The following is a 27997-nucleotide window of genomic DNA, read 5'->3' on the forward strand; positions in this document are numbered from 1 at the left end:
ATAACACAACAGTTACATAATGAATAAATCAACATAAATACACAGAAGAAGCTTATAGCTTACTGTAGCCAAGAATTGCAGATTCTCAATATCTTTTCAAAATAGTAATTAATGACATAAACAAGTGTCTTTCAAGCAAAGGGCATCCAGGAACAATATAAGAAAAGACATTATCAGGTGCTGACAGTCTTAATAGGCTTAAAATTTAAATCAAAACAATATAACAGGAGCTTGAATAAGACTTAGTTACTTTCTCAAATGACCACAATCTGATGTCAATATTGGGGTCTTAAAAAAAAACTAATGCACAAAAAATTGAGGAATTTAATGTTATTCACAAGAAAGTTTGGCTAAATGTCACTTCCCACAGGTAGTAGGAAATAAGAATATTTGAGTGATGTTCAAATATGGATCCATTCTAATATTCATGAATATAAAATTTGAGTTTCATAACGAGTGAGAATAGTAAGTTATAACTAGAACTGTCAAGCAAGTTCATTATTTTGCCAAATTTAAATATAAAGAGACAATTCTAACACGTTGTGAAAGCATATTCCCTTACCATTTTCTAAGTTCTATCGTCACCTTAACAGTTCATAGAAAGTTACTGATCAACCAATGGATTAACAAGATAGGTGGAAAGGCTACTAAAATTAACATGACCAATTACCTCTGCCACCAAGTATTGAACCCTAGACCACTAAGTGACAAGTTAGCGACAAACCGATTCAGCTCAAGAATTTAAAATCCTTTAGGCAAGTCAATTAGATATCTATTTAATTCTCACTACCTGATACAATGTAAGTCAGCCGTCCTGCCACATTTATCCTACCAAAAGAGTTTTCGTTCCTACTAGGAATGACTTTTATCAACTAGCTCACTAGCTACACAAACCCCGTTGGTTTTTTAGTTAGGCACCAAATGTAACATGAGAGCATCATTTGACTAAAAAATTAAACCTTTGCAACTAAGAATCGAACCCTAGACTGCTAGGTGACAAGCCAGCAACAAACTGATTTGGCTTAAGAATTACTCCTTTAGCCAAGTCAATTAACTGGTTATTTAAATTTGTTATCTACAACAATATGGTCTTCCTGCCACATTAGGATCTCATTCTAATTTGTTTGAGGGTTTGTACTAACGTAGAATGCCTGAGGGCAGGTGATTGTGGTTTGATCCATTGTCAGGTCTAACCAAAGACTTTAACATTTGTATAATCACTGCTTGTGACTAATAGGTACCAGTATCGCATTGCATATCCCTGAGTCAGTGTATGTCAAAACATGGATGCTATAAAAATATAGTGCATTTTCTTTTTGCTCTCTACAAACTGATGTTTCGTCAAAAGATATGAGCAATGACTTACAAAATAGAGCAAACATCACACTATACTTTTTTAAAAGAAAATCTAACATAATACCATGAAAATGTTCCACAGAAAAGGTTGGTTTGATGAGTGCAAAATGAAAGTGAAAGTAGAGAAAATGGTTATTTACATCATTAGAACAAGACAAATAGGACAGAAAATCAAGCATTGAAAAAAAAAAAAGTTGAGAAAACACAAAGTGCGAATCATCTGTGTTGAAGGAGCACAGATTTGACACACTGGTATCAGACTTGAAAGTATACAATCTTTATCACTTAAAATATTTAACTCCACTAAATTATACATTGGAAACCTAGGTCTAACAGAAAACCAATGCAATTAAGTACCAGTTCTGGAAACAGATGAAGTTGCTAATTGGAATTATCAATAGATTGATCAGACACAAAGGTGAGGAAAATTTCAGATTGTAAACAAATATAAAATAAACATGAAAAATATTTATTTCTCCTGTCATTGGACATAGATCAATGGTGGGATAGTGAGATGATGGACTAATTATATTACAACATTTACAATAGTAATGGTTTTATTGACCAGAATCGGGAACATTAGATTGGTATCTTTGTTGTAATCAAAACAATAAACAAGGACTACTACATTAATTAAAGAGCACTCTTATATAAAAGGTTAAAAGCTTCCATGTTCTTAATGGGTGCACTATAAAGTATGTGTCTGTCTAATAGTTAGGCAGATGGTGATTTGTCACTAAAGGGAGATTGGGGGAAGAACCTTTTTAGTTGGAATAACTTGTGTCAAATCCCTTTTGCTATTTTGCAAATTTTTTGGGAATTATTTTTCACTATTTTTGTGGTGGACAAAAGAAGCGCAAAAAATAGTACCTGTGGAATTGATTTTGAACATTTTTTGAAACTGCAAAAACTGATACCCGTGAATATGTTCACTTGACAGAATCTGTGAAAATTAACAGTATTTTTTTCACTAATTAATCTAAAATGTAATTAATAGACCATTTAGACATTCCTGCAATATTTGTTTCTTCAGGAATGATTTTTTTTTTTTTTTTTTTTTTTTTGGGGGGGGGTGGGTTAGCAATAGATTTCTACTAATTCCAACTTTCACAGCCACAAAAATGTCATTTGAACAAATTAAGCTTGAAAATCATTACTCCTTTAAAAGTTAAAAAGTTTAGAGCAAATGAAATGCATGGATGTCAATCATTAAATTGCCTTACTTTCAGGTGGAAGGGGGAGGCAAAGGTTAAATCTGATAGATAACTTAAAGACGGGACAGATGACTATTCACTACCAACTATTAACTTTACATTTTTTATCAACAATTTCTGAGAAATGAGGTACTTTTTTGTATATTTACATTTAAATGCATGACAATTACAATGGAAAAAAAGGTCTATATAATTAACATTAGAAAAATATAAAAAAGGGAACTTATATTGGTTTTATTGTTGTCATAGAAATCAATACTTGTACCGAGATTTCACCACAAGATATAACATTCAAACTAATGAGTCTGATGACAGCAGGTTTCAGGTTTAATAAAGGAACTCATCATAATACTACTTAACAAAGACATTTAATTTAAAAATGATGTGACCTTATAAAGACGTAAACATTTACATATATCAGCTTTCCTTCCTTAGTATCAATTTCAAAGAAAAACATAATCAAGCTGTTATAGTGGAACAGTACTTCAATAAACTCAATTTTGTTACCGAATCATTCTAATTTTTGAACAGGTTTATGAAGCAGTATATATAAAGTGTAAACTGGCCTTAACCAAGTTATTTTGTATAACCACTTAAAAAATAAGAAACATTTAAATTAGGACATCCTAAGGTGCACAGTAGGATACACCACAGACTCTAGTATTATTGTTCATTTAATTAAAGAAAACAAAAGTAAATGGAAGATACTAAAACCTTATTTAAAATACAACATTTGTTGTCACAAGGAATTTCATTTGGAGAGCACCAAAAATTTCAGGACATCAACTCCATAATTAACTCAAAACTTTCATGTGTGCCCAGATTTTCTTTTTAAAGAAGTTTAATTGTTATTTTTATAGATATATTTGCAACTAATATAAAATGGAGATAACTTTATAGTATTTGAAATTTTGTTATTATCATCTAGATTTAAAGTGTCAAATACCAGTTTTCTGGATCTTCTTACAGGTTCCCAGTAAACTCAACTTGTCATCATCAAATCCATGATTGACAACTCCAAATCTTCAAATAAAAACTGTCTTTTCCTTATTCAGTGTCACATTTAATTTTATTCCTCATAGTTTTTAAAAATGTAATATATGAAACTCATTTTTTATAAAAAAAAAAAAATAATAATAATAATAATAATAAAATCAGTTTCACAGGAAAAAATTTCCTTTTAAAATGACAAGGATTTCATATTTTATGAATACTCAGGACAAGTAATTTGACAATGACACAGGATTTCAAAGTCTTCCCTTACGTCACATCTTTACACAAGGAAATGATTGTATTTCAGTTCTGCTCAGTCAAACATATATAGTAACAGGAATAACCATGATTTCCTCCTGACATTTTCCCTCCAGTCGATATTTTTCCTGTAACAGTCATCAACGCCTTTCAAAACAGTGAGGTCATGAATTATTTTTGTTTGGATTCTACATGAAATGAAATGAAGATTAAATCAATAGATTTAACACGATATAAATGATTATGATATCCATTCAGCTACGATATAAATGATTATGTTATCCATTCAGCTATGATTCCTACAAATTATATGAGTGACAATGTTCTTTGTGAAAGGATTTGATTATTTCAGTGAAGGGGTTGCTGAGGGTTCACTGTTCTGAAAATATACATCTCACCTGAGGGCTTTATTAGGTGTATGATTATCATATTTTTCCGGTTTAACAACTAACTGGCAGATAATGTGGAAGCAATGGGTATCAGTTTTTTGTCTTTCCATTATTTAAGTAGATTGTCAAGTTTTCAATTGCATTAGAGCAGCATAGTTTTCAATTCTAATTCATCAAATTGAAAATGACAGATTGATTAATTGATCATGATTTAATTTCCTATGGCAGGTATTTCATGCATTTCAGGAAGAGCAAGATTGACCAATAAACAGACCCTGCATTGTATTAGAGCAACACACTGAACAATATCTATATTGTACTAGTTCATCCTGCATCAGCCTGCAGGTAGGTATGCAACCCAAATCAGAAACATTATTCTGACACTGAGACAACCAGTAATCACTCTATTCTCTTTAATACTGTATGTTTGATGGAGAAGCAGTGACTACCTATTTTAAAGTCTTTGGTGCAACTCTGCCAGGGATTAAACCCACTCCTTAAGGTCAGCACACTACCTTCTTGAAAGCACCAAGGTGGTCATTTTATAAATGAAACCAGGTACTCAATAAACAGTAGTGAAAGCAATTCAGTGCAAATGCAATCACAATTTATAACAAGAAACTGAACATGGATTTGTCTAAAGAACCAGTTGTAGTAGCTAGGATATTAAGTGTGAGAGTACCATATGTAAAACCAACATTAGCACATTGTTTTCCAGCTGAAAAAACTTTTTCTAATACAACATTCATTGTAACAAGGAATTTCATTGGATAAAACAATGATTTCAGGATGTCAATTCCACAATTGACTATTACAAATTATTTTTACATATTCCCTTTTTTTATTGAAAGTGTTCGAATATTGATATTTAGCTAGTTTTGAAAAGAAAGTACATCGTAAGCCTGTGAAGGCTGGCTCACTTTTTAAGTAATGCATTGTTTCATAATATGTTCAGGTTGCACTATAATAATAAATACACATATTCATTTGACATTTACATAATAATGAAGAAAACCATATTGTACTTGAAGATTTGTTGTCATCAATGTAAATTTGACGGCCAGCAAAATCAATTTGCCACCATCAAATCCAGGATTGACACCACCAAATCTTCATACACTATACAGTTACTGTAAAAGTACTTAATTTTCGCAGTGCACTAATTTTTGCTATTCTTGCAGTGGACAGAAAAGTGTGAAAAATAGTACCAGCAAAATTGAGTTTTAACACTATAAAAAACTTATCATTTTTTTGAAAGTGAGAAAATTAATACCTGCGAAAATTAGCACACGTACAGTTGCACCTAATTGAATATGAGTACCACACATGTGTATTACTTTCAGACTAAGTAAGACACCAAATGAGTTTTAACCTTTTTTGAGCAACCATGTAAGTATAATTATTCTTTAACTTGAAAAAAAGGCCTAAAACCCTTCAACCTCTTATTCAAGTTTGGCACATATTACCCTGATGTTACACTGCTCAAAAATGGAAGCTTAAAAATAACTGTTGAAGAAGTTCTAAGAAATTTCTGTTCTGTCTTTTTCATAATTTTTCTCAGTTATCTTCATCTTTTTTTGCAATCTAAAATCAAGATGATTAGTTAAATCCTTTTATAATCCTCCTTGATGATAATATTCATGCTATCTTTACTTTTGCATTAAAGCATTAAAATAATCAAAGTAAAACTGTCATGAAAAATTCACATTTTACAGTAATATAATGCATTCTATCCTCCAATCATAACTCTATATTCTTAATCCCTTACTTGATTTAAATCACAAATGTAAAAGTTGCTGATACAGCTAAAACCAAGGTTCAAACTGGTCAACAAGATTACAATGTAAACCACTTATAGACAAGAAGTCAACAATTTCAATGCTAAGCAAATCACAAGTGCAGGAAAGCAAAAAAAAACCAGGGCAAAATTATAAATCTTGAGAAACCAACTTATATAATCCTTAATCAATTCAGTATGTAAGAACTATTCATGTAAAACATTGATCATATATTGAATACCCATTAAAAAACCATAACGTGTAATTAGAGTTATGTAACATTACACATTAGCTTAGCTTCTTGTCAGGTGACCTGATTTTTAAATCAATTTCACCGGCAACACATGCAAGTAAGACATATCAATATCTTCCCCATCCCGTCATGATTATCGTCAAATACACCAGATTTTGTAGACATTTGAGTTCATATTTAATTTTAAGGAGATCAAAAGAGACTATGAAATGATCAAAGGTATTTTGAGCATGACACACGTACATTTGTAAGAAGGAGGCAGACTCCAGGCATGGGTAATTTATATTACCCATTTATTAAAGACACACGTGATTTTTTGGGCTTTATTGTTATAAGCTGTTCCCTTATTTAAATGTCTCCTTTAGTGGTAGTATAATAAGCTGGAAATCTTATTTGTATTATTACTGGTAAGATATAAGTATTAAAAACCAGCTTATTTTTAAGAGTCAGAAAATAAATTGCCAGGAGTATGTCCCTTCATTTATGAATACATGTTAAAAACAGTGTTAGTCACTAAAAATGAATACCGGTAGTAGTGGAAATGAATTGATGTCCTTAAATGCAAAAATAAGTTTCTGTGAAATATGTTGGTTCAGAGTAGTTGATGCTTTTCACAACACTATGAGTATATGATGCTAGGCCTTGAGTCTGAGTTGGTCGGCATGTGTTCCTGAGGACTCTTGCAATCAAATAACTTAACAATATGATACTGGAGACTAACATGCTACCACCTGACTTCTGAAGTGCTCTTTTATGTAAAAGTTACCTGTTGTAATAAATCTGACACCAGATCCAAGGGAAACTGATAAATGCTGGCATCTTGTATGTTCGTAGTCAGTGATACATCTATCATATTCTGAAAAATAAAAATACTTTAATAAAAAATCTTGAACAAGAAACATTTTAATGACTAAAAAAGTTTTCTTCTGCATTCCATAAAATAATGAATTTATACAAACATCAAATGTATATACCAAAGAGAAAAGGTAATTACCAGACTGTTGGAAAACACACACATCTGTACCATGTATGTTCTTTATTCTCAGTGTAAAGTACAATTGTTAATGGGTTTATTCATCATAATTTTAAATGGAAATTCTACCATTCTGTGGTAACTTGTAGTTAACACATGAAAATCACGAAAAATAGTATGCAATGAAGATTACTTCTACAGCACACATAAGGCAATAGAAGAGAAATGTGAAATAAAGATCAATCTAAAACAATGAAAACATGAAGTTGTGTGCGTTGGACAGCAACCAAAAGCACTCACTATAAGTGTATACTCCATCTACATAAAGCTGCAGTCCATATTTGAAATAAATCCATCCAATCAGAGGTGGTAATTTGTAAAAAACAGCAACCACAATTGCTTACAATGTATGCCTTGTCTATGTAAAGCCATTTACCAAATTTAAAACCTACTGTCCAGTGGAAGCACAGATTTTTGTGAAGAAAATTTTTGACCATCAAGATGATCCCAATATACCAATCACTTACAGTGTGGGGATACTATTTAATTACATTTATAGTTTTTATCATTATAACAAACATTTTAGCTGTACTGAAGACTTGAGGCAATCATATACCATCTCTACTCTGAGAGGAAGAGTCAATGACCAAATATGAACCAAGCTATATTCTTTATTTGGTCTTTATCACATAACTGAATGGTGTTCATAAACAGGAGATATATGTGTCAATATAGAATCATATTACACTTATTGATCAATTTTTAACAATGTTTTTCTGTGAAAAATATCAAATAAAAACAGCACTAAATGCCAATTATGTATACTTTAAAATAACACTTGTAACTGACAAGTTTGACATTCAAAACCTTTTCCAATTCTCAAAAATCTGGTGACTATAGCCTTAATTATCTTAATATTCAGGAAGTTGTTTTATTTTAATTGATTTCACTTTAATACTAATAGCGTCAATTAATTTGGAGATATGAAATTTTATAGTTTTACCCAATGAGACAACCAACTAACAGTTCTTTTCCCTAGAAACTTTAACCTTAACATCAGCAAAACTACTTAAGCATTTAAACAGAAGATAATTCAGAAACATTAGAACCCAATGACCTCTATCCAAAAATATATTTAAATGTCTATTTTTTTCTGACAGAAGCACATATTTTGTAACTCCTAAATCCTAAGACAAGTCAATATTTCTGTCATCCACCATTTACCTCTGACAGAGAAGTAGCAGAGAAGTCATCCACCCTTTACCTCTGACAGAGGAGTAGCAGAGAAGTCATCCACCCTTTACGTATCTACACAATCAACATATGATAAGATGATATTAAACAATAAGCTCCATCTATTTTTTAAGAGTAATGACTTGGCATGTGAAATTTGCTTCTGGCTATTACAGTAAAACATTCTAAACCTAACCTCTCATGGACTGAAGTATATGTTAAGTCAAATGTAAGTCTTTGTAAGAATCAGGCAAAATGGGAAAAATCAGAAACATTCATGATAAAAACCCACAGATCTCACCTATTTAAAAAAACACTATTTGATCTCTGCATCACTGGGTTTTCAGATAAATTTCAATGTTAGAAAAATGTTTTCAACAGAGTTATCTTCCCTTGAAATGCTCATTTTCAGTGCATTTCAGTGAGATCAGATCATAACACAATTTACAAAAATGATATTGAGAGTCTTATTTATATGACTTACTGGTGCAAACAGTCAAATTACACTTTCAGAATAGTGTTTTTTTCATACTATGTTTCACACACTGCCTGATTCTTACAGAGACTGACACTTATAACAAATGTTTTGTTTAAAAAGATTCAAAGCATATTCAAATGTGTATGTAGGAATATTTCTGATTTACAAAGTACATCCAGGGTTTGGTTTTGACAGGTTTCTAGTATATCCAGGGTTTGGTTTAGACGGGTTTCTGGTATATCCAGGGTTTATTTAGACAAGTTTCTGTTATATCAAGGGTTTGGTTTAGTCAGGTTTCTGGTATATCCAGTGTTTGCTTTAGACAGGTTTTGCTATTTTCCTATGTTTCCAAATAGTTTTACTTAGTAGGAGTAACAAAAATATCAGATGATTATTTCAGTAACCAGATATGGTTGCTATCCTAGCAACATTTATGATTCAAACCTTCACATCATAACATGCCTTTTCCCAACTGTCACATGGAAATCGTGACCAGTTTTGTCAAGGCATTATTGATTGCTTAAAAAATGATATCCAGTAGGTGGCAGTTGTTATCTCCGGATTCAGTCAGAAATAAAAGACTAAGCCTATAATTAAAACTCTAATCCATCGTGATTGGCATTTAGAAAATCAAGTGTTTTTACAGCATATAATCTCTTTATCCTTAAGGAATAGCTACAGAACTTTTCAAGACAGGGACAAAATGTATATTCAAAGATATTTTCAATCATGGCATCTTTGAATACTACATTAACTGATTTTGTGTAGGCGGAATCAAAAGAAATCAAATCTCAAAGACTAAGACAAGGAGTAAAACAAGAAATAACTTCAGGAAACATAATTCTTAAATTTAGGAGCATCTCTGACTCTTTTATTAATGTTGGAGCAAATTGGATCAGATGTGCCAACAGAGTAAAGGCCTTTTGAAATTTTCTGTCAGGTATGCCAATATATAACAGTAAGGGCCCTTTGTACTTCCAGTCAGGTGCAACCACAGAAAAAGGATCCTTTGCACTTCCAATCTGGTGCACCAAAAGAGAGATGGCCTTTTGCACTTCAAGTGAGATACACCAATAGAGCATGTTCTCTATCATCTTTTAGTCCGGTACAAAAGTAGAGTAGAACTCTTTGCAATTTACAGGCGTGTAGCTGAGGCCAAATTGAAGTGTAGCCAAATTACAGAAGGGGGTCTGGGGGCCACTTAAGGCCCCTAGCAGGTCCAGGGCAGAGCCCTGGTAGGGGGTCCAGGGGTTCAGATGCGTTTCAGAGCATCATTTATGCCTCTCCTGGATGTATTTTATCTCAAAAAAAAAAAAAAAAAAAAATTGGCAAAATTAAGTGCAGGCAAAAGCTGATTTAAGTCAAGTACATGTACACTAATAGATTGATTGCCCTTTGAACTTCCATTTAGATGCACCAATAAAGTAAAGGCCCTATCCACTTTCAGTCAAGTGCAGAAAAAGAGTAAGCACCCTAAGCATTTTCAGTTAAATGCATCATATAGAAATAACCTTTTGCCTTTTCAGTCAGATGCACTTTAAAGTAAGGACCCTTTGAAATTTCAGCCACATTCATAAATAAGAGTAAATGCCTATTTCCTTTTTGGTCAGAAGCACCAAAAGATTAAGGATCTTTTGCACATTAAGTCAGATGCACCAATCAAGAAAAGGCCCTTTGCCTTTTCAGACAGGTGCACCAATTGAGTGAAGGCTTTTTGCCTTTCCAGTCAGATGCACCAATACAGTGGAGGCCCTTTGCCTTTTCACTCAGACGCACCAATAGAGTAGAGGCTTTTTGCCTTTTCAGACAGATGCACCAATAGAGTGAAGGTGATTGTATGGCAAGCCAAAGTGGACAAAAATCAATATTTTGTAATATTAGAAAATGAATTTTCAATATTACAAAATCATTTTTTAATATCAGAAAAGATTTTTTAATATTAGAAATTCATTTTGTAATATGAAAAATTCTAATATTACAAATTCCTGATTTAGTAATATTATAAAACATTACACATTTTGTAATATGAAAAATTGAACTTGTAATATGAAAAATTGAACTTGTAATATCAGAAAATGAAGTTGTAATATTAGAACATCACTTTGCAATATTGCAAATCAGTCACATTTTTTTAATATTACAAAATGATTTTATAATATTAAAAAATCATTATTGAATACAACAAATTTATTTTCTAATATTGGAAAATCAGTTTCTAATATTAAAAAGTCATGCACCAATAAAGTGCCTTATCCACTTTCAGTATAGTGCACCAGCAGTGCAAGTGCTTTATTCACTTCCAGTCAGGGGCATCAGTAGATTGATGGCCTTTCACATTTCCAGTCAGGTGAAGAATAAGGTCCCTTTGCAACCCAGAAACTTGTAAAAGAGAAAAACATTCTTTTAATGTGATTAAAAAAAGCATTTAATTACAGCAAACATGGTTTGAACATTTCAGGGATGTTTATCTATATTAAGTAATTATGGGATGTTTTTTCATCTCTAATGTTTGCCAAGGGAAACCTTCATTGAAGCTGTTAGAGAGCAATTGTTTGTTGTAGACAGAGAGACAGACATAAAAATACCAATATGTCTGACTTCAAGAAATGAGGAGACATTACTACAACCAATGAATTAAAGAGCCAGTCCTAAGTCATAACCAATTACATGTTCTGAGCATTGATAACAACACCACCATAGTCATATTGATTGAATCTCAGAATGAGTTTCTTCTTAAACCATAATATGTGACAGTTTTAACACATAATCATCCATACATATTACACTTTTATGGAAATTGGGATAATAACATTAAAAGGTAGTTTTCAGCTGATTAGAGCCATGCACCGTTTGACATAAAACATAATATCCAACCCAGATATTGCTCCAGGTATAAATTATGCAGGTTATATCTGATGGGAGGCTATTGTAAAAGAGCTGTAGAATATTAAACCAACTCACCAACTAACCAATAAAGGAGTTTTATGTCCCTGATGACAGCTGGGAATGTGAGATAACACAAAAAAAACCATTCACTATCAATCCACATACTAAACTTGATATAAGAGTAAACAAGGGAACCAAAATTCCAGTGGAAATTAAAAGAATGTAATCCAGAGACAAGGACCAGACATGGAAAACAGACATACACAACAAAGAACATAAATAACTTAAATAATACATACAAAGTAACAAAAGTAAATGAGCAACTCGGACTCCACTAAAAACTGGGAGCATGGACCATGTTCACCAGCAGGGTAAGTGTCCTCAAAATACAACCATAAATTATATACTTTTAAACCTACATAATTTCTTGAACTCAAACTCCTTTTGGACCTTATAATTAGTTCAGTTTAGACAGATTCAAAATACATTAAAACTGATATAAAAACACTTTCATTAATATATTGTTTTAACAGGTTTTCAGTTTATTAAGGGTTAAGTTTAGACAGGTTTTCAGATTATTAAGGGTTTAGTTTTAACTGATTTTCAGATTATACACAGTTCAGTTTAGACAGGTTTCACTACACTGTCAGTGAAAAGTGAAAAAAAAATTCTGAAGCTACAATAACACAAAAGGCAAACTACTAAACACTGAAATCCACTAAAACTGGTACCCAAAGAAAATAATTCTTGTGCCACCTGTACTTAGCATCAAGAGAAAGTAACTCAAGTCAGTTCTAATAATTGTAAGAATACAAAAATCTAAATTCTAAGAAATTTTGAAGTACATATTTAATAGCTGTTTTTTTTTTTTTAACCAATGGCAATGTTTCCTTATTTTGTTTTTCAATGAATTATAGAACACCTACAGTTTTGAAATTATATTCAGATGACTGAACAACATCCAGGCCTTGGTATTCAAAATTCAATTTTCGTTTGGTCAAGAGTTTTACTTTTAATTTCACAAAAGAAGTTTGACAAAAATAAAAGATATTGCATCAGTCAATCAAATACAACCTATCACTGATAAACTCTAATTGGGTATAGCAAATAGTCTGTCAATTTACTCAGCATTTTAAGATTAACACCATGTAACCTTTACCTCAATAATTCCATTTCTTACAGATCTTTTAGCAAAGATACAAATAATCGTTACTATTTTTACTCAATTAATATGGAACAGATTCCATGGTGTGATTGACAAAGCCTGTAAACCGTGGACTTAGTATTGATTTTTTTACTGGAAGATTTCTTTGCTGCTACGGAAGTATATTACTTTCTATTGTGATGAAATTGTCTGATAAACAGTAGATTCACCCGTGGCTGACTAACAGGTGGTACGTTGGACCCAATCCATAACAAGAGTGCTTCATCTACGGATACTGAAGGATGATAAACAATATAATCTATCTTTAGTTGTTGTTTATTCCATAACAAAATAAAGAAAGATTGCATGATATCTTACTTAGTAAACATCACGAAAAAATGATGTAACACTTAAAAAAGTTTGGAATTCCTCCTACAAGCATTTTTCTCTTATCACAAACAGAATTTTCGTGTTGTTAAGACACTTTTATATTTAATAAAATGTAAGCATGTACAAGGAATAGTTCATTTGTTTCCACAAAAACTGAATATTTCTTTGACAGTTCAGAATTTTAAAGCAAACAAAGTGTGAATTTTCATAACTTTAGTTGTCTAAAAATCATAGGAAATTGTTTTGTTGAAAGAAACGAAAACACTTACATGCTTCAAAACAGAGAAAAGGATTTTTACGGAAAAGTTAAGTCCATAGGGAATAAAAAAATCATCAATCAAAAGTCACTAACACAAATAAGATATATTAGAATTCATTAAAAACTAATGTGTGACCAGGGGTGCAGGCTAGCTTCAGTTCCTCCTGCTTCCCATTCAACCCCATCCATGGTAGTGACTAGTTGTCTGTAGTGAGTCTCCCAAGGATTTTTTATTTCTAATGAACAGTTAAACAATTTTTCCATATCTTTCTTAAGCTGAGACATATAATTGAAAAATAATAGAGAATTCTAGCCTTAATATATAATTTGTCTGGTCAAAACTGCTCATATCATAGCAATTCTGATCATTCAACCTAAGTATTAGTAATTCTGGTATCATATTACATCTACTGTTATCTAATTAAATAGATGAACTTTGGAAATGATGAGTGACAGTAATATAAACCGCATAAACCAAACATCTATTTTAAAAATAACTTTTTTTTACAATTTAGCTTCCAAATGTCAAAGTATCACAACCCAAGACAGGAAAAACGTCATTCTCTTCAGGGTTACAGGAAAACTATCAGCTAAGATAGATCTGTCTGGAATCAAATTAGCCTCTTTATACCATGTTAGTCTCAGAAGTTTCTATACATTAATCAAATAATATAATTAAGTATTATTCCCATTTTACATTACAGCACATGTGGATGTTGTCTTTTCCACATTATATAGTGGAATTTGAAGCACTTGAAGAGCAAACTTATCCATGGTTCTTGTAACATACCATATAAAGCTGTTAGGGTTATATAAGTTAAAGGCCATTTACCTATAAACATTATCCAATGCAAGCTTCTCATCTCATGTAGAGGAGCCCATCACCCAATCAGCCACCAACCCCACCCCATCGTTTCTATGACATTTTTTTTATCTATACTGGATGCAATACTCTTTCACATTGGCAACTAGAATAGCAAACTTCCAAACACCATATCAAGCAGATATATTTAAGGTATTGTTACAAACTACATACTTATTAACCTATCAAAATATTGAATGAATACAGGGGAATATTATCCAAAGGAGAATTTTATATAGCATAGTTAATGAGTGCAATATACATTCTACAAGAATTCATGCAATAACCTTTTTATTGTATGGCAATATTATTTTTATATAAATTATCTTATTATGAAAAAACTTTTGTCACAAAGGACGTCACAAATTTTAACTATATTTCTACTAGTGCAATATGGGAGTTTATTGCATACTGACATGGCATTGCTTTCTATAGGGAAGCTATATTACTTGGTTTCTTGATTACTTTTGCTGAAAAATTTACATGTAATGTTATATAAAAATATTGTACAGATGGACGTCCATTCATTACATCAATATAGGCATTATATAAGAGTCAAACAAACAAACTGCATGATGTTGTCTTCAAGTTTAAGCACTATCTCTATTTAATAAAGCTTTTATCAATTAATTTGTTGGCATAGCCATTATAGTGGCTGGTCCCTTTATAATATCAATACCTAAAATTAACAACCCGCACAGTTGGCAGGCTTTAGATATAATAGTAATGGCTCCATAATATTTATAGCTATTTCTCTTGGGCTACATAAAATAGCAGATTAATTGTTATATCTAAAATAGGGTTATTTTGCGGTGAATTTTGGCATTTTTCAGAAATAACAAACTCATAATTCGGATGAATAATGCCAAGATTTATATCATATGAGTACTGATTGACAAGAGCTATAATAATTCAGGAACTTGCTGCACTTCATTCCTAAAATTATCAAAATTTGTTGGGATTTGCCAGTAAAAACCAAACAAAAACCATCTGCATACTATAAGGTCAAATTATAAACTCAGTTGTCAAATAGGAAGTTGATGTTGCTTCAGTCTGAAATAGAATCCCATGATTGATTGATTGATTGATTGATTATTGGGGTTTAACGCCCAAGCAGCTATACCATGATATGGCATACCTATTTAAACTTCTTTTAAAATATGTGATAAGTGGTTGTACAGAGAATAGTAACATAAAAGTAGTAGATGGACAAATGGACAATCCCACTACATCTTCCCCAAAGCAGGGAATAAACACCATAGCCAATAACTCCTCAACACTTCAAAACCAGCATCATTTGTGGTCACTCCTGTTCTTATATTTTCCATCAATGTTAAATAAATAGCTGCCAAAGCAGAAAGAAATCTTTTTTTTTATATTGTCCCGTTTTGATATTGTCCGAATTGACCAATGAGTATAAAGCTATCTTAACAGAAAGCTTTTCAATCAGTATTCAGATTAAACCAATTATTTTATCGAAAGCTAATTTGCCATGGCTCTCTGGGATAAACTCCCAAAACCAGAAAATGTCAAAAACATGACACATATCCTTAACTTCATTGTGACATGAATCATGATGCTGCCCTCATATCTGATTCATTCATGAAAAAAAAATAACACATGGAACTGTCACTACCAGGAAATACTAAATGTTATTAGAGAGACACGGAAACACAGTTTAGTTGACAACATCTTCTCCAATCCCCACTGTTTCCTGATTTACTCTGCCATTAAATCCCTCTGCCATGCTGGATGTAAAATTTATCACTTAGCATTTTCTCTACTGATTTAAAATCTGAGAAGTTTCTTACAACTGACCATACTAATTAAATAACGTAATGTGTACCTCTGTGCTGAAGATTACATTTTCTCTGGTCTAAGAATGAAGATAAGGGTTAGTTTTCAAGTACTAATTACAACAAGTAAAACAGTTATATTCAGAGGACTGAGTTGTTTTCTTCCTTAGGTAGTTAACTGGACAAATGAGGAGAAGATTTCAACTTTCTATCAGTCATAATTTCAAATACCTATAGAATAATCAGCATCTTATTTAAATATATAAGGCGGTCCATCAGGTAATAGTCATTATATCAAAAGAATGCCAATCCTATTCCCTGAAGTTAACTATTTCTCTCGCTGTTAACAAGATTACTCTGTAACACTAGATAATGTTGGTTTGTTACTGAACACGGAGAAAATGACAAACATGTTTTTTTAATTCTAAATAGAAGATAATTTACAAGCAATAGTCTAATGTGATGTATCAAATTAAATCAAACTCAATTTCAATTTGTATATGTATATTCTATTTAAAAATGCATAGGATAATTTTCTTATTTCTTAAATTTGGTGACTTTAATAAAAAATTGTGGTATTTACTTTTATTACTCACTTTTTTTTTACAAATTTCAAAGAAAAAAAAATGAAAAGTTTATTCTAATGGTTTTTTGGTTTGACACATTCTTTTCTTTAGTTCTTCCTATACTATCTGGAGCACACATCAAAATTTGATGAGAACAGTGAGGCAACTGTACTTAAGCAACTTTAAACATGTGCAGGTAAAATAAATGTGCTTGTGAAAGGTGTGGATCCAGTATAAATCGGTTCAGTTGATCTGTATTTTATTCTTTAAAAGTTATTGGTCCGGACAAATTGAGATTTTACAATGACAATACAAAAGATCACAATAACTTGCATTGATATTGATTGGTATAAGTTAACATGACTGATGTGGGATTTGTTCTAAATTAAAACTGTTCTTTTTCTACTTAAGGAGGTAGACCTAGGTTAAGGGACACAACTCTTACAAATCATTGGAATATTTGAATTCAGCATTTTATATCAATCTCATGTATGCATCAAAGTAACTTGAACTAATATCATTCTATTTCAAATGAAAGCATGATAGGCTTTGGTGAAATTGAATATGATACAAACGTATCACTGATTTCAAGAGACTAATTCACATAAAGTAATGCAAGTAATAGTGTCAGACTTTATCAGAATGTCCAAGGATTTAAAGAGGATTATACAGCACTCCATGCATTTTCATTTTATTGTTAACAAAACATCAAAAACCTTTTTTTTTAATTTCTATGCCTCTTGACAGACTTCATATTAGATGTCTTTTACCTATACTCTTCCAATTTTCATGGACATGTATTAAATAAATAATTAAGCTTATAAAAGAATAAAAGTTTCTATAACTTCAGATTTTAATGTACTAAGTAACTGGCATCAATTCCTGACTGTTAATCAAATCTAACACATTTAGACAAATTACTTTTATAGTCTAAGCCTGGGAACATGTGCCACATGTATAGACCACGTGTGTAGGCAGCTGTAAGTGACACTTCTTACAGAAATAAGTAGATCTAATTATGCATAAACCAGTGGGAGAGATTAAGAAACATTTCTTTTGGAAATTCAACCTTAACTTACTTAATTGACAAAAATCAACAAAAATCTGAAGTATTTGTATAATTAAAAAAGCACTTAAAACACTTAATGTATGAATTTTTTCATGCATTATTTCATGTAACAGTGAGTGCACCTACTTAAAGTTGCAATCTTTTCTTACCATATCAATCTAGTGAAAGATATCGGGTTTTGTCACCAATCTTTAGAATAGAGCTCACCTTAACCCAAACGATCAAAGCAAAAGTATGGTCAAATGTTTTTGGCTATACAGCAGTTGGATCACATGGGAATTTCTGATGTTTTTTATATTAAAATAAAATGATTCACAGGTTGCAACGTGATATTTAAAAGACTGTGTAGAGATTTAGCCCTGAAGAAGTAGGTACAGTATGGATACCAACATTCAAACTTGATACAGCTCGGAACTTATGATTTTGATTAAATCTTTTGACATAGCATATCATTCTAACTAAAAATGGAAGTAGTCAAAGATTTTACAATTTACAGTTAAACATAATTTAGAAATAAAAACTGTCTACAAAGTTGGAAAAAATGCCAATATTTGACCCCTTTTTTGGCCCTAAAACTCCTTAAAGAAAATGTCCATTACCCCTGAAATCACTACTAACATTCCTTTTGTAGTATGAAACTATGTAATAAAATTTTATCAAGATCCTTCTACTGAAGAAATCACAAGAAAAATCAATTATCTGAGGATTCCAACATGGATTAGTACAACAATGGCTATATGGAAGACAGTGCAACACCATAATATAACCATCATATAAAAATAGAATCTATACAACTGGTAGAAACAGTTTTTAATACATTAAATATACATTTTAACTGATACATAGGGACTAAAAAAAATGCCTGGTTGATAGGTTATCAGTTTGTACTGAGATTGGTTTAGACAGGCATCTCTATACAAAGTCCTATATCTAGAAAGATGGGGATAGCAGTCTTTCCAACATTCAGCTGTAAAAATGGTCTGCATATTCTGATATTATGAAGCAAATATACTAGAAATCAATTACAGCGAAAACCTGCTCTCATTCAAATCAACTTGACAAATCATGGCATCTTGATTTACTCAAATTTCCAATAATAGTTATTACTTTTTACAAATGGTGTGGCTTTTAGACAATACCAAGCAAGAAGGAAATAACTACTACTCAAAATGAAATGTAAATTTTCTGTTATAGATATACAAGATCAATAGCATTCAAAACCACCTATATAAAACCACCAACCAAATTAATTTTGCAAAACCATGGAAATTGATACACTCAAATAAAATATTCTCATTTTTATACAATTCTGTATGATAATTTATTGAAGAATATAAAAATTTAATATCGTAAGTGCTATTGTATGCAGCGATTTACAGCAAGTAAAACAGTTAACTTCATGGGATCGAGTTGGTCTTACCTTGACCATAACCAGGTAAACTTTCATAGGTAGTTAATTGGACAAAAGGATTAGAATACCTATGAAAGTTTAAACTTCCATGTCAATTGTCCAGTTAACTACCTATGGAAATTCATCATCTGACTCATTCAATCCAGGGAAGACCAACTCTATTCACAGAAAATTACTTGTATACAAATGTTGTACAACATACATAATCTCCACATACTTTTATATTCAAGTTTTCGAACAATTTAACATAAATTAATAAACTATTACAATATACTGTGAAAGTACTATTGTTCGTGGGGTACCAATTTCATGATTTTTGTGGGTTGGCCATAGCATGAAATTTGGTTCCCAACAAAAAAAGAGATTTCCATTGTTGTGTACACTGAAAACCTCAAAACCACAAATTCAAGAATCCACAATCTTGTGTTTCTTCTCTTTTCCACAAAAATTGGTATCCATGGATTGAAGTAATTTCACAGTATATGAAATATTATAACTGCAACCAAGTTAACTGCTTTAAAAAAGTAGTTCCCAACAAATAATTTTATATCACAGATCACGTCAGAGACATGTGAACAATAACTCACTCCTATATATTTCACTTTTAAACTATTTGCAGTAAACTTTCATTTATTGAATAATAGAAACTTCAATGCAAGCCATTGGAAACTTTATAAATAGATTATAATATCTCTGCTACAAAGCATACAGATGTTCAAAAGATCTGAAATTAAATTTCAACAGCTCTGCAACACCTGTATATACAATGTGAAGCCTCACCTTAATTTCTTTTAATAACACTTCTGGTCGCCTGGCACTCTTCAGTATCTTTTCATATTTATACATGTGGCGCTGTAAAATAAATTTTGCAACTTAAAAAAGTCTAATTCTTGGTACTGATGATAGACAACAAGCCTATCCTTCATACTTCAGAGCAACAGATGTGTCTCACAGACAAGTATGACAAACAGAAATTTGCAATTTTACTACCTGAAACATCATATTTGTTATATTTTTTTAGACAAAAATGCATTCAATATGACTAATGGTCATGTAACATTTTAGAATTTTAATTTAATGGACCAATACAGCAAATGTATGGCATTTCTGGGGTTGCTATTGTTCATAAAGTTGGTTATTAGTCAAGATGTATTTTATAAGTAGGCTGTGACAGTGAAACATTATTTACAAGGGTGGAAGTGGTTCATTAGGTGTTGCACATCAAGAGCAGATCTAAGCCAAGAGTTTCAGACAACCAAGGGTTTCAGACTGTTTTTTGTTCAACTTTTGCTAAAAAAATTCACAGTATTAGCAAAATATTCCAACCTCTGGAAGACTTCTGCTGATCAACAACACACCCCTAATAACGACTGTGCCACCAGTATATGTAACTGTTTTTATCATCAATATAAATATAAAATATGACCTTTCTGTATATAAGATATTTCAGAAATGTTTCTAATTTTTTAACCGTTTATACAAAATAACCTGTTAAAAAATAAGAAACATTCCTTATACAGTAACTTAATTTCTAATGAACATCAGTCCAAATAGTAATAATTGATTCGTAATCAAAAAAGTTTTTTTGATAGGTATTATTTGAATCTTGGAGTACAGACCAATTGACATTAATGAAATCACAGCACTAAACCTGGTTATACAAAATAACAGGGTTTGCCCCAAAAGAAAGTTTGTTACAAGTCAAATTAAATGATATATTGGTACATTCTTTGTATATCTAGACAAAGGGCACTTATCCTACAAATGCACCTGGTCCATAGTCCCAGTTTTTAGCGGAGTCTGGCTTCCTCATTTATTTTTGTTTCTTTGTACCTGTAATTTTGATCTTTGTTGTGTTTGTCTATATATTGCTTGTCTAGTTTTTATTCTTTTGATTTCCACTAGAATTTTTGTTCCCTTAATTACAATTTTTATATCATCATTGTCATATCATACCCCAAAATCCATATTACACCTTACCCTTAGCCACGTAACCAAAAAACCTTATGCCAGATATGACTTTATCTAAAATAACAAGCAGTAGGCCAAAATGCTTCCTGAACATTTTGATGAATTTTGAAAAATGTTGGTAGTTACTAAACTTTGTTTGGTAGTAGTATACATAAAAAGTAAAATAGCAGAGAAAATTCAAATACTCATGTATGCCACAACTTGTTTTAAGCATTAAATAAACAGTACCATTAACTTTAAGAAGATTATTGGTTGGGTGCCAGTGGGTGCATCAACAACTGGACATATAAGATTCCAAAGGAAAATCATTTACCAATAAAATACAGTGACAATGTATTTTACATACCTTCCATAAGATAGAATGCAACCACTGATCTCGTAAATATGAATTATGTGCCTGAAATATATAAAAAAAGATGTAAGTGAAAAGTCCATAAATTTTAATTTTCATATAAATGGTGACTTCTGCAAAATGTAATTTGTGCAGATTGGCATTAAAAATTTGTATTTTAGTTCCACTGAATCCAAACAGTACCTTGGATCAGTAATAAAAAAATCCTGAGTGAATAACCATTTGATTTTTAGGGGGCTAGGATCAAATTTTCTATCATGCCCTTTAATTTTGAGAAAATATTGGTCCTACCTTTGCACATTGCCAAAAGTTATTAATAATATTAACAAAAATATTAGGACAATAACAGATCCTGCCCTTTTACTTTTTCCTCTTGACCTGTCATGCCTTTTTATTTCTAAATAAACTTCAATCCGGCACTTTATTTCATATTTGATAATAGCCCACCTCCCCATAGTAGGTGACTAAGTAATTATTTTATTTTTCAAAAATATTTTACATCGAGTTGATGGAGAAACAATCTAGACTTCAACAGTAATTAGGGCAAAATGGCCATATATACACAAAAAGTAGGCTAAGTAAGGTAGCAGAAAAAAAGACAGTTTATTTTTTTACCTAATACAGTGGATTTTGATTACTGTAGTAAGTTTAAGTCTCTGTAAAAAAAACAACATTTTGAAAGTGTAATTTGACTATTTCCACAATCAGAATCAAGGAAAAAAGACAAAATTTCCATATCATTTTGGTAAACTGAGTTATACACATAATTTCATTGAAATACACTGATTATAAACATTTCAAGGACATATAACTCTGCCAAAAAACCTTATATTTCTAACATTTGATTGAAAAATTTCTGAAAAAAATCCAGATTTGCAGAGAACAAATAGTGGTCTTTTCAAATAGAGAAAGCATCATTGGCTGAAATTACATTGTCAGATAGATCTGTGGGTTTTTTTTACATGATTCTGATTTTTCCCATTCTGCCTGATTCTTACAAAGACTTATACTTTATAGATAAAACATTCCCTCATATAAATCAAAAGTCCAAAGTTGAATTTAATTTTCAGTAAAGCATCAGCCATAATATTAATACACACCATGAAAAGTACAACTTTTTTATGAAAAAGAAATCCCAATTATCAAGCAAATCATATTCTATTAGATTTATGTGTCTATGTAAAAACCCCAAACCACTAACAAACTATATAAATAAAGAATCCTTTATTTGCTTTTTGTCTATAATTTTATCAAAGCTTTTTTGATGAAATTCAGTCAACACAAAAATAACTAACAAGGCTTGATTTATACTGTCAAATAATGAGAGAACAGTGCCAACCAGGGCTACAAAAAATATTTACTAAGCAATTAAGATTTGATCTTAGAAACAATATTTCCGTCACAGGGAATAAATGCTTTTTGATATTAAATACGATAGATTTATGACCAATCTTTTGCAGAAAGATATTTCTTTATGAACCGACCATACTGCTACAATTGAATCACACGTAAAATAACTTTTCCAAAGACACTAGAACATGAAGACCATAAGATATCTCCTATACCCAATTATGACCTTTGTCACAGGAATCCTTACAAAAAAGAACAATAAATCAATCAGTTCCTTAACTCAACATGCACTGTTGTTCAAAATTAAATGGCTTCACAAAAAATACAGATTTTTTAAACATATCAATTTTCAAAGTTTTTAACTTTTAAAGAAATCTTACTTTTATAACAACCTCTGGAACAGTTCAAGTGCAAGGTAGAAGCAATGTTTTTTTATGTAAAACTTTAATTATTTAGAATTTTTCACAGAAAATATAGTCTTATATTTTTATGTGGGAAATTCTAAATTTTCTGTTGATTTTGTGGAAGTCACCCCCGTAATGTGGGAGGGTTGACATTTTGACAGTAATGGTAAAATTAGTTTTATAACTTAGTTTGGAATATTTCACACATTAAAATGTCATAAGGGGAAGATCAACTGAGGTGTAAGATTGTTTTAACTCAAACTGTTCATAAGGGAAAGACCAACTCAGAGTTTTAAGGTTGTTTACAATCTCACTGTAACAGACTAAATTTAGTGCAATCTTTCTAAGACCAAACAGAAATTCTTGTTTTGTTTCTATAAATTGTAAAAATTTGTCACTCAAGAACAGTATATAGAGTACAATGTCTACTAATTCATCAACAAAGAACAGTGTATAAAGTTCATTGTACAATGTTGATCTTTTGCCAACCATGTACAGTATATGTAGTAAAATGTTGACCACTTCTCTAACCAAGTATAGTATATCTAGTACAATATTGACCATTTTGAGAAACTTTTGAGAAACCAAGTACAGTATAGGTAGTACAATGTTGACCAGTTTGCAAACCCAGTACAGTACATATAGTACAATGTTTACCTTTTGCCAACCAAGTACAGTATATGAAATACAATGTTGACTTGTTCACTAACCAAGTACAGCATATGAAAACACAATGTTGACTTGTTCACTAACCAAATACAGCATATGAAAACACAATGTTGACTTGTTCACTAACCAAGTACAGTGTATGAAAACACAATGCTGACTTGTTCACTAACCAAGTACAGTATATATAGTATAGTATTGACCAGTTTGCCAATCAAGTACAGTACCTGTAGTACATTGTTGACCAGATTGCCAACCAAGTACACTATCTGTAGTACCATATTGACCAGTTCACCAACCAAGTTCACTATATGTAGTACAATGTTGACCAGATTGTAAAACCAAGTAAGGTACGTGTAGTACAATGTTGACCAGTTTGCCAAAGAAGTACAGCACACGTGGTACAGTGTTGACCAGTTTGCCAGTTTGCCAACCAAGTACAGTATATGCAGTACATGATGACAGAACTGAATTTTATATAAAACTTCTGTTACAAAAGATTGTTCAATTCATGTGAAAATTATATGTAGTTCACATGAAAGCATTTTGCCTGTATTTGTAGCTGGTAAAATATGAAGGAAATGTGGGTAACAGACCCCTTATGTTAATTGCAAAGTGTGAAATATACACTATTTTGTTCTACCCAAAGCCCTACCTGGCAGAAGTACATGTCATAAATGCTCATTGACTACCCTACAGTTAACAGGAAAGAGTCTATTATGATTTACCAAAATAACCAATGCAAAAACAGTTTATATATCTGTGTGTATCTGTGATAGTTGTAGACATCCAAAACTTGCAAAAACTAACAATGACACTAAATAAACAAGAGAAAAAAGTTCACCCTTTTGCACTGATAGGTTTTATTGTTGTTTTTTTCTACTAGCCTGAAACATGACAAATCTATCTAATCAATAACATAGACAAAAACAATTATTTACTATTCATTCAAGACACCAGCAATAATTTAACATTACACTTTTTCAGTATCTAGATCTGGTGGTATATTATATTAGTATATATCTCACATTAGACATTGCTAATTTTGTCAAGGATTTGTCATCATTTTCTTTTTTCACTCATACATATCTGCCAGTGACATCCTGACAGACTTACAATAAGTTGTTTAGATCCTAACTCCATAAATTGCTTCCAATACAGACTTACAATAAGTTGGTCAGATCATAACTTCATAAATTGCTTCCAATACAGACTTACAATAAGTTGGTCAGATCAGAACTCCATAAATTGCTTCCAATACAGACTTACAATAAGTTGGTCAGATCATAACTCCATAAATTGCTTCCAATACAGACTTACAATAAGTTGGTCAGATCATTATTCCTATAAATTGCTTCCAATACAGTCTTACAATAAGTTGGTCAGATCATAACTCCATAAATTCCTTCCAATACAGACTTACAATAAGTTGGTCAGATCATTATTCCTGAAAATTCCTTCTAATTCTAACTTACAATAAGTTGGTCAGATCGTAACCACCAAAAATACCCTGCAATATCCATTTTTGACATGGCACTTAGTACAATTTCAAAGGGATCCAAACACTTAAACTCAATTTCTTGTCCACAGAAAGGAAAATGCTTGTTATTGACACCTCAATATCTTGATTTTTTGTGGTATGGTACAATGTCATAAATATCCATACCCACATACAGTTTTCTTTGTGATGTACTTAGAAAAAAACTTGCAACCTCAAATACCGGTAGGTATATTCAAAACTGCAAATTTTAAGCCTAAATTCAAACAAGATGTGATAAATTACTGAATGAAGCTAAATCTCCTATTTTGATATGGGCACAAGATTGTAGAATTTTGACTTGGACACGAGATCGTCGAATTGTGACATGGGCACAAGATAGTAGAATTTCTACATGGGCATGAGATTGTAGAATTTTGACTTGGACACGAGATCGTCGAATTGTGACATGGGCACAAGATAGTAGAATATTGACTTGGGCATGAGATTGTAGAATTTTTCATGATTTATATAGTACTACAGTAAACAAAGTCAATATATTAATTGTTGTCAATTTTCATGGTTTGGTGATAATAGCATTATTTCATAGATAACTGAATCCATACACTGTTAAGATTACACTTTATCTTTAACTTTTTGTTGGACATTGAAACGGGTTGTTTTTTCTGAACAACAAAAAAACATAAAATTTGGTATCCAACAAACTATGCATTTTTTCTATGGTATCATTTTGTAGCAGACAGAATGAAAGAGATGAAATCAATCACACTTCTCTGTCCACCATCTATAAATGTACTGGCTAGAGCATTTCCTTGTCCATCATCTATAAATATATCGACTAGAGCATTTCCTTGTCCATCATCTATAAATATATCGACTAGAGCATTTCCTTGTCCATCATCTATAAATGTATCGGTGAGTTTTTTCTCCAAAAAAAAATCTCACTGATTTCCTTCTCATTATATTGATCGAGATAATCAGTAAATAAAGAACTAATTGACAGTAAATCCTGATAAAGTCAGAATTGCTTAGGAGACTAAAAATATTACATTACTTTGGTGCATTACAGCAAGTTATATAACTATCTTCACGGAATGGAATTGTTCTTCCCTTGATAGAATGACCATTAACTGAGAAACTACCATAGTCAGTTATCTGAACAATTGAGAAGATGTAGGATAATAACAAAATTACCAAACTGATGATCTCTAAGTGGAAGTCAAAAGGAATAATAAAAAAGGAAAGTCTGTGTAACAAATGAAAATATCACAGTAAAAACCAGAAACCACCTCAATATTTCTGAAGAGGTACAGGACATTTATGATGGAAATGGTAGGTAACACCAGGTTTAGGGTATTAAAACATTTCATCAGACACAGAGTCATAAAAAGCTTTGATGAGCATGGCATGATACAAAGAAGGTAGTCAAACCCTGAACAGTTGGGGCAAGTATGGACACAATATTAGTTTTGAACACCCTTAAGCATAAGGACTTACAATTTATCATGCACACATCAAATTTTTTGGACACTATATAGCACAAATTTTAAATTAAATCAAAAATGAAAAATCAGACCAAAAGTAAAAAAGTTGATTTCTTCAGTTGTGACCCCTTATAATTCCCAAACCATAAGAGATATCGGAATTCTGACTGATTTCAATAAATGAAAGCGATCCATATTACGTGTATAAGAAAGTACCCCATTGAAGATGGAATGATAGGATTGGATCCAACCAACAAGGAAGACCACATTATATGTACCACAAAATATGTACTGGCAGGTTCTATCAAAAAATGCTTAGCAACCCACCTTGACAAAAAAAAAAACCCCAAAAATCCAACCAGATTCATTCTTTTAAAATTGAAATATCTCGGCCGATATAAATCTTAATTCAAATAAAGATAAAAGAAAGAAATGAACTTTGATGAGTTATACAACAAATGGATAATGTCAGTTTCTTTAAAAAATCTTTAGATTGTAATGTATCAGATATATAGGTTTTCTTACTACGTCAAAACTCCTAGATTTACTTGACATATGACAAAGTAAATATTATTAAATGAACACTTTATAGTGGTGCAAACCAAACTATATACCTGCATTATGCAAATAAAGTCCTGCAGTAAAAAAGCAAATGCTGAAAAGGGAGAAAGAATGCAAAAGCTGCCAAAAATTCAGGCAAGATACAGTATGTGTAATGTAAAATATTAATACACATGATTAAAATGGGAGATATGTTGTTGCGTCAGTGGCAGAAATTGCCAGCTCATCATTTTTTCTCATTTACATACATGTTGTTAGCAAAGTATGATATTTCAGATAATGCCAATATAAGATTCTGTGTCAAAGCTATCTGACAGGACAGTAGGATCAGGTTGCTAACTATTTTCATTAACTTTGCATCTTAACCAGTTTTACCACTTGTGAAGACTTTAATATGCCTATA

General features: G+C 31.5%; 1 protein-coding gene across 1 annotated transcript in view; it reads right to left on the bottom strand.

The window, feature by feature from the left end:
• Positions 1-27997, bottom strand: part of LOC148617975 (C-Maf-inducing protein-like) — an 80707-nt gene that overhangs the window by 37108 nt on the left and 15602 nt on the right. Inside the window, exons 3-5 of the mRNA XM_088585667.1 lie at positions 21626-21676; positions 20089-20160; positions 7008-7097 (exon numbers count right to left, since the gene is read on the bottom strand). Coding sequence (XP_088441793.1) covers positions 7008-7097; positions 20089-20160; positions 21626-21676 — 213 coding nt within the window. The remainder of the gene's footprint in view (positions 1-7007; positions 7098-20088; positions 20161-21625; positions 21677-27997) is intronic.

The sequence above is a fragment of the Perna viridis genome, chromosome 5 (genome assembly GCF_037379345.1).
Source record: "Perna viridis isolate PV_CMFRI_1.1 ecotype Kerala chromosome 5, ASM3737934v1, whole genome shotgun sequence".
In the NCBI taxonomy this organism is placed as follows: domain Eukaryota; kingdom Metazoa; phylum Mollusca; class Bivalvia; order Mytilida; family Mytilidae; genus Perna; species Perna viridis.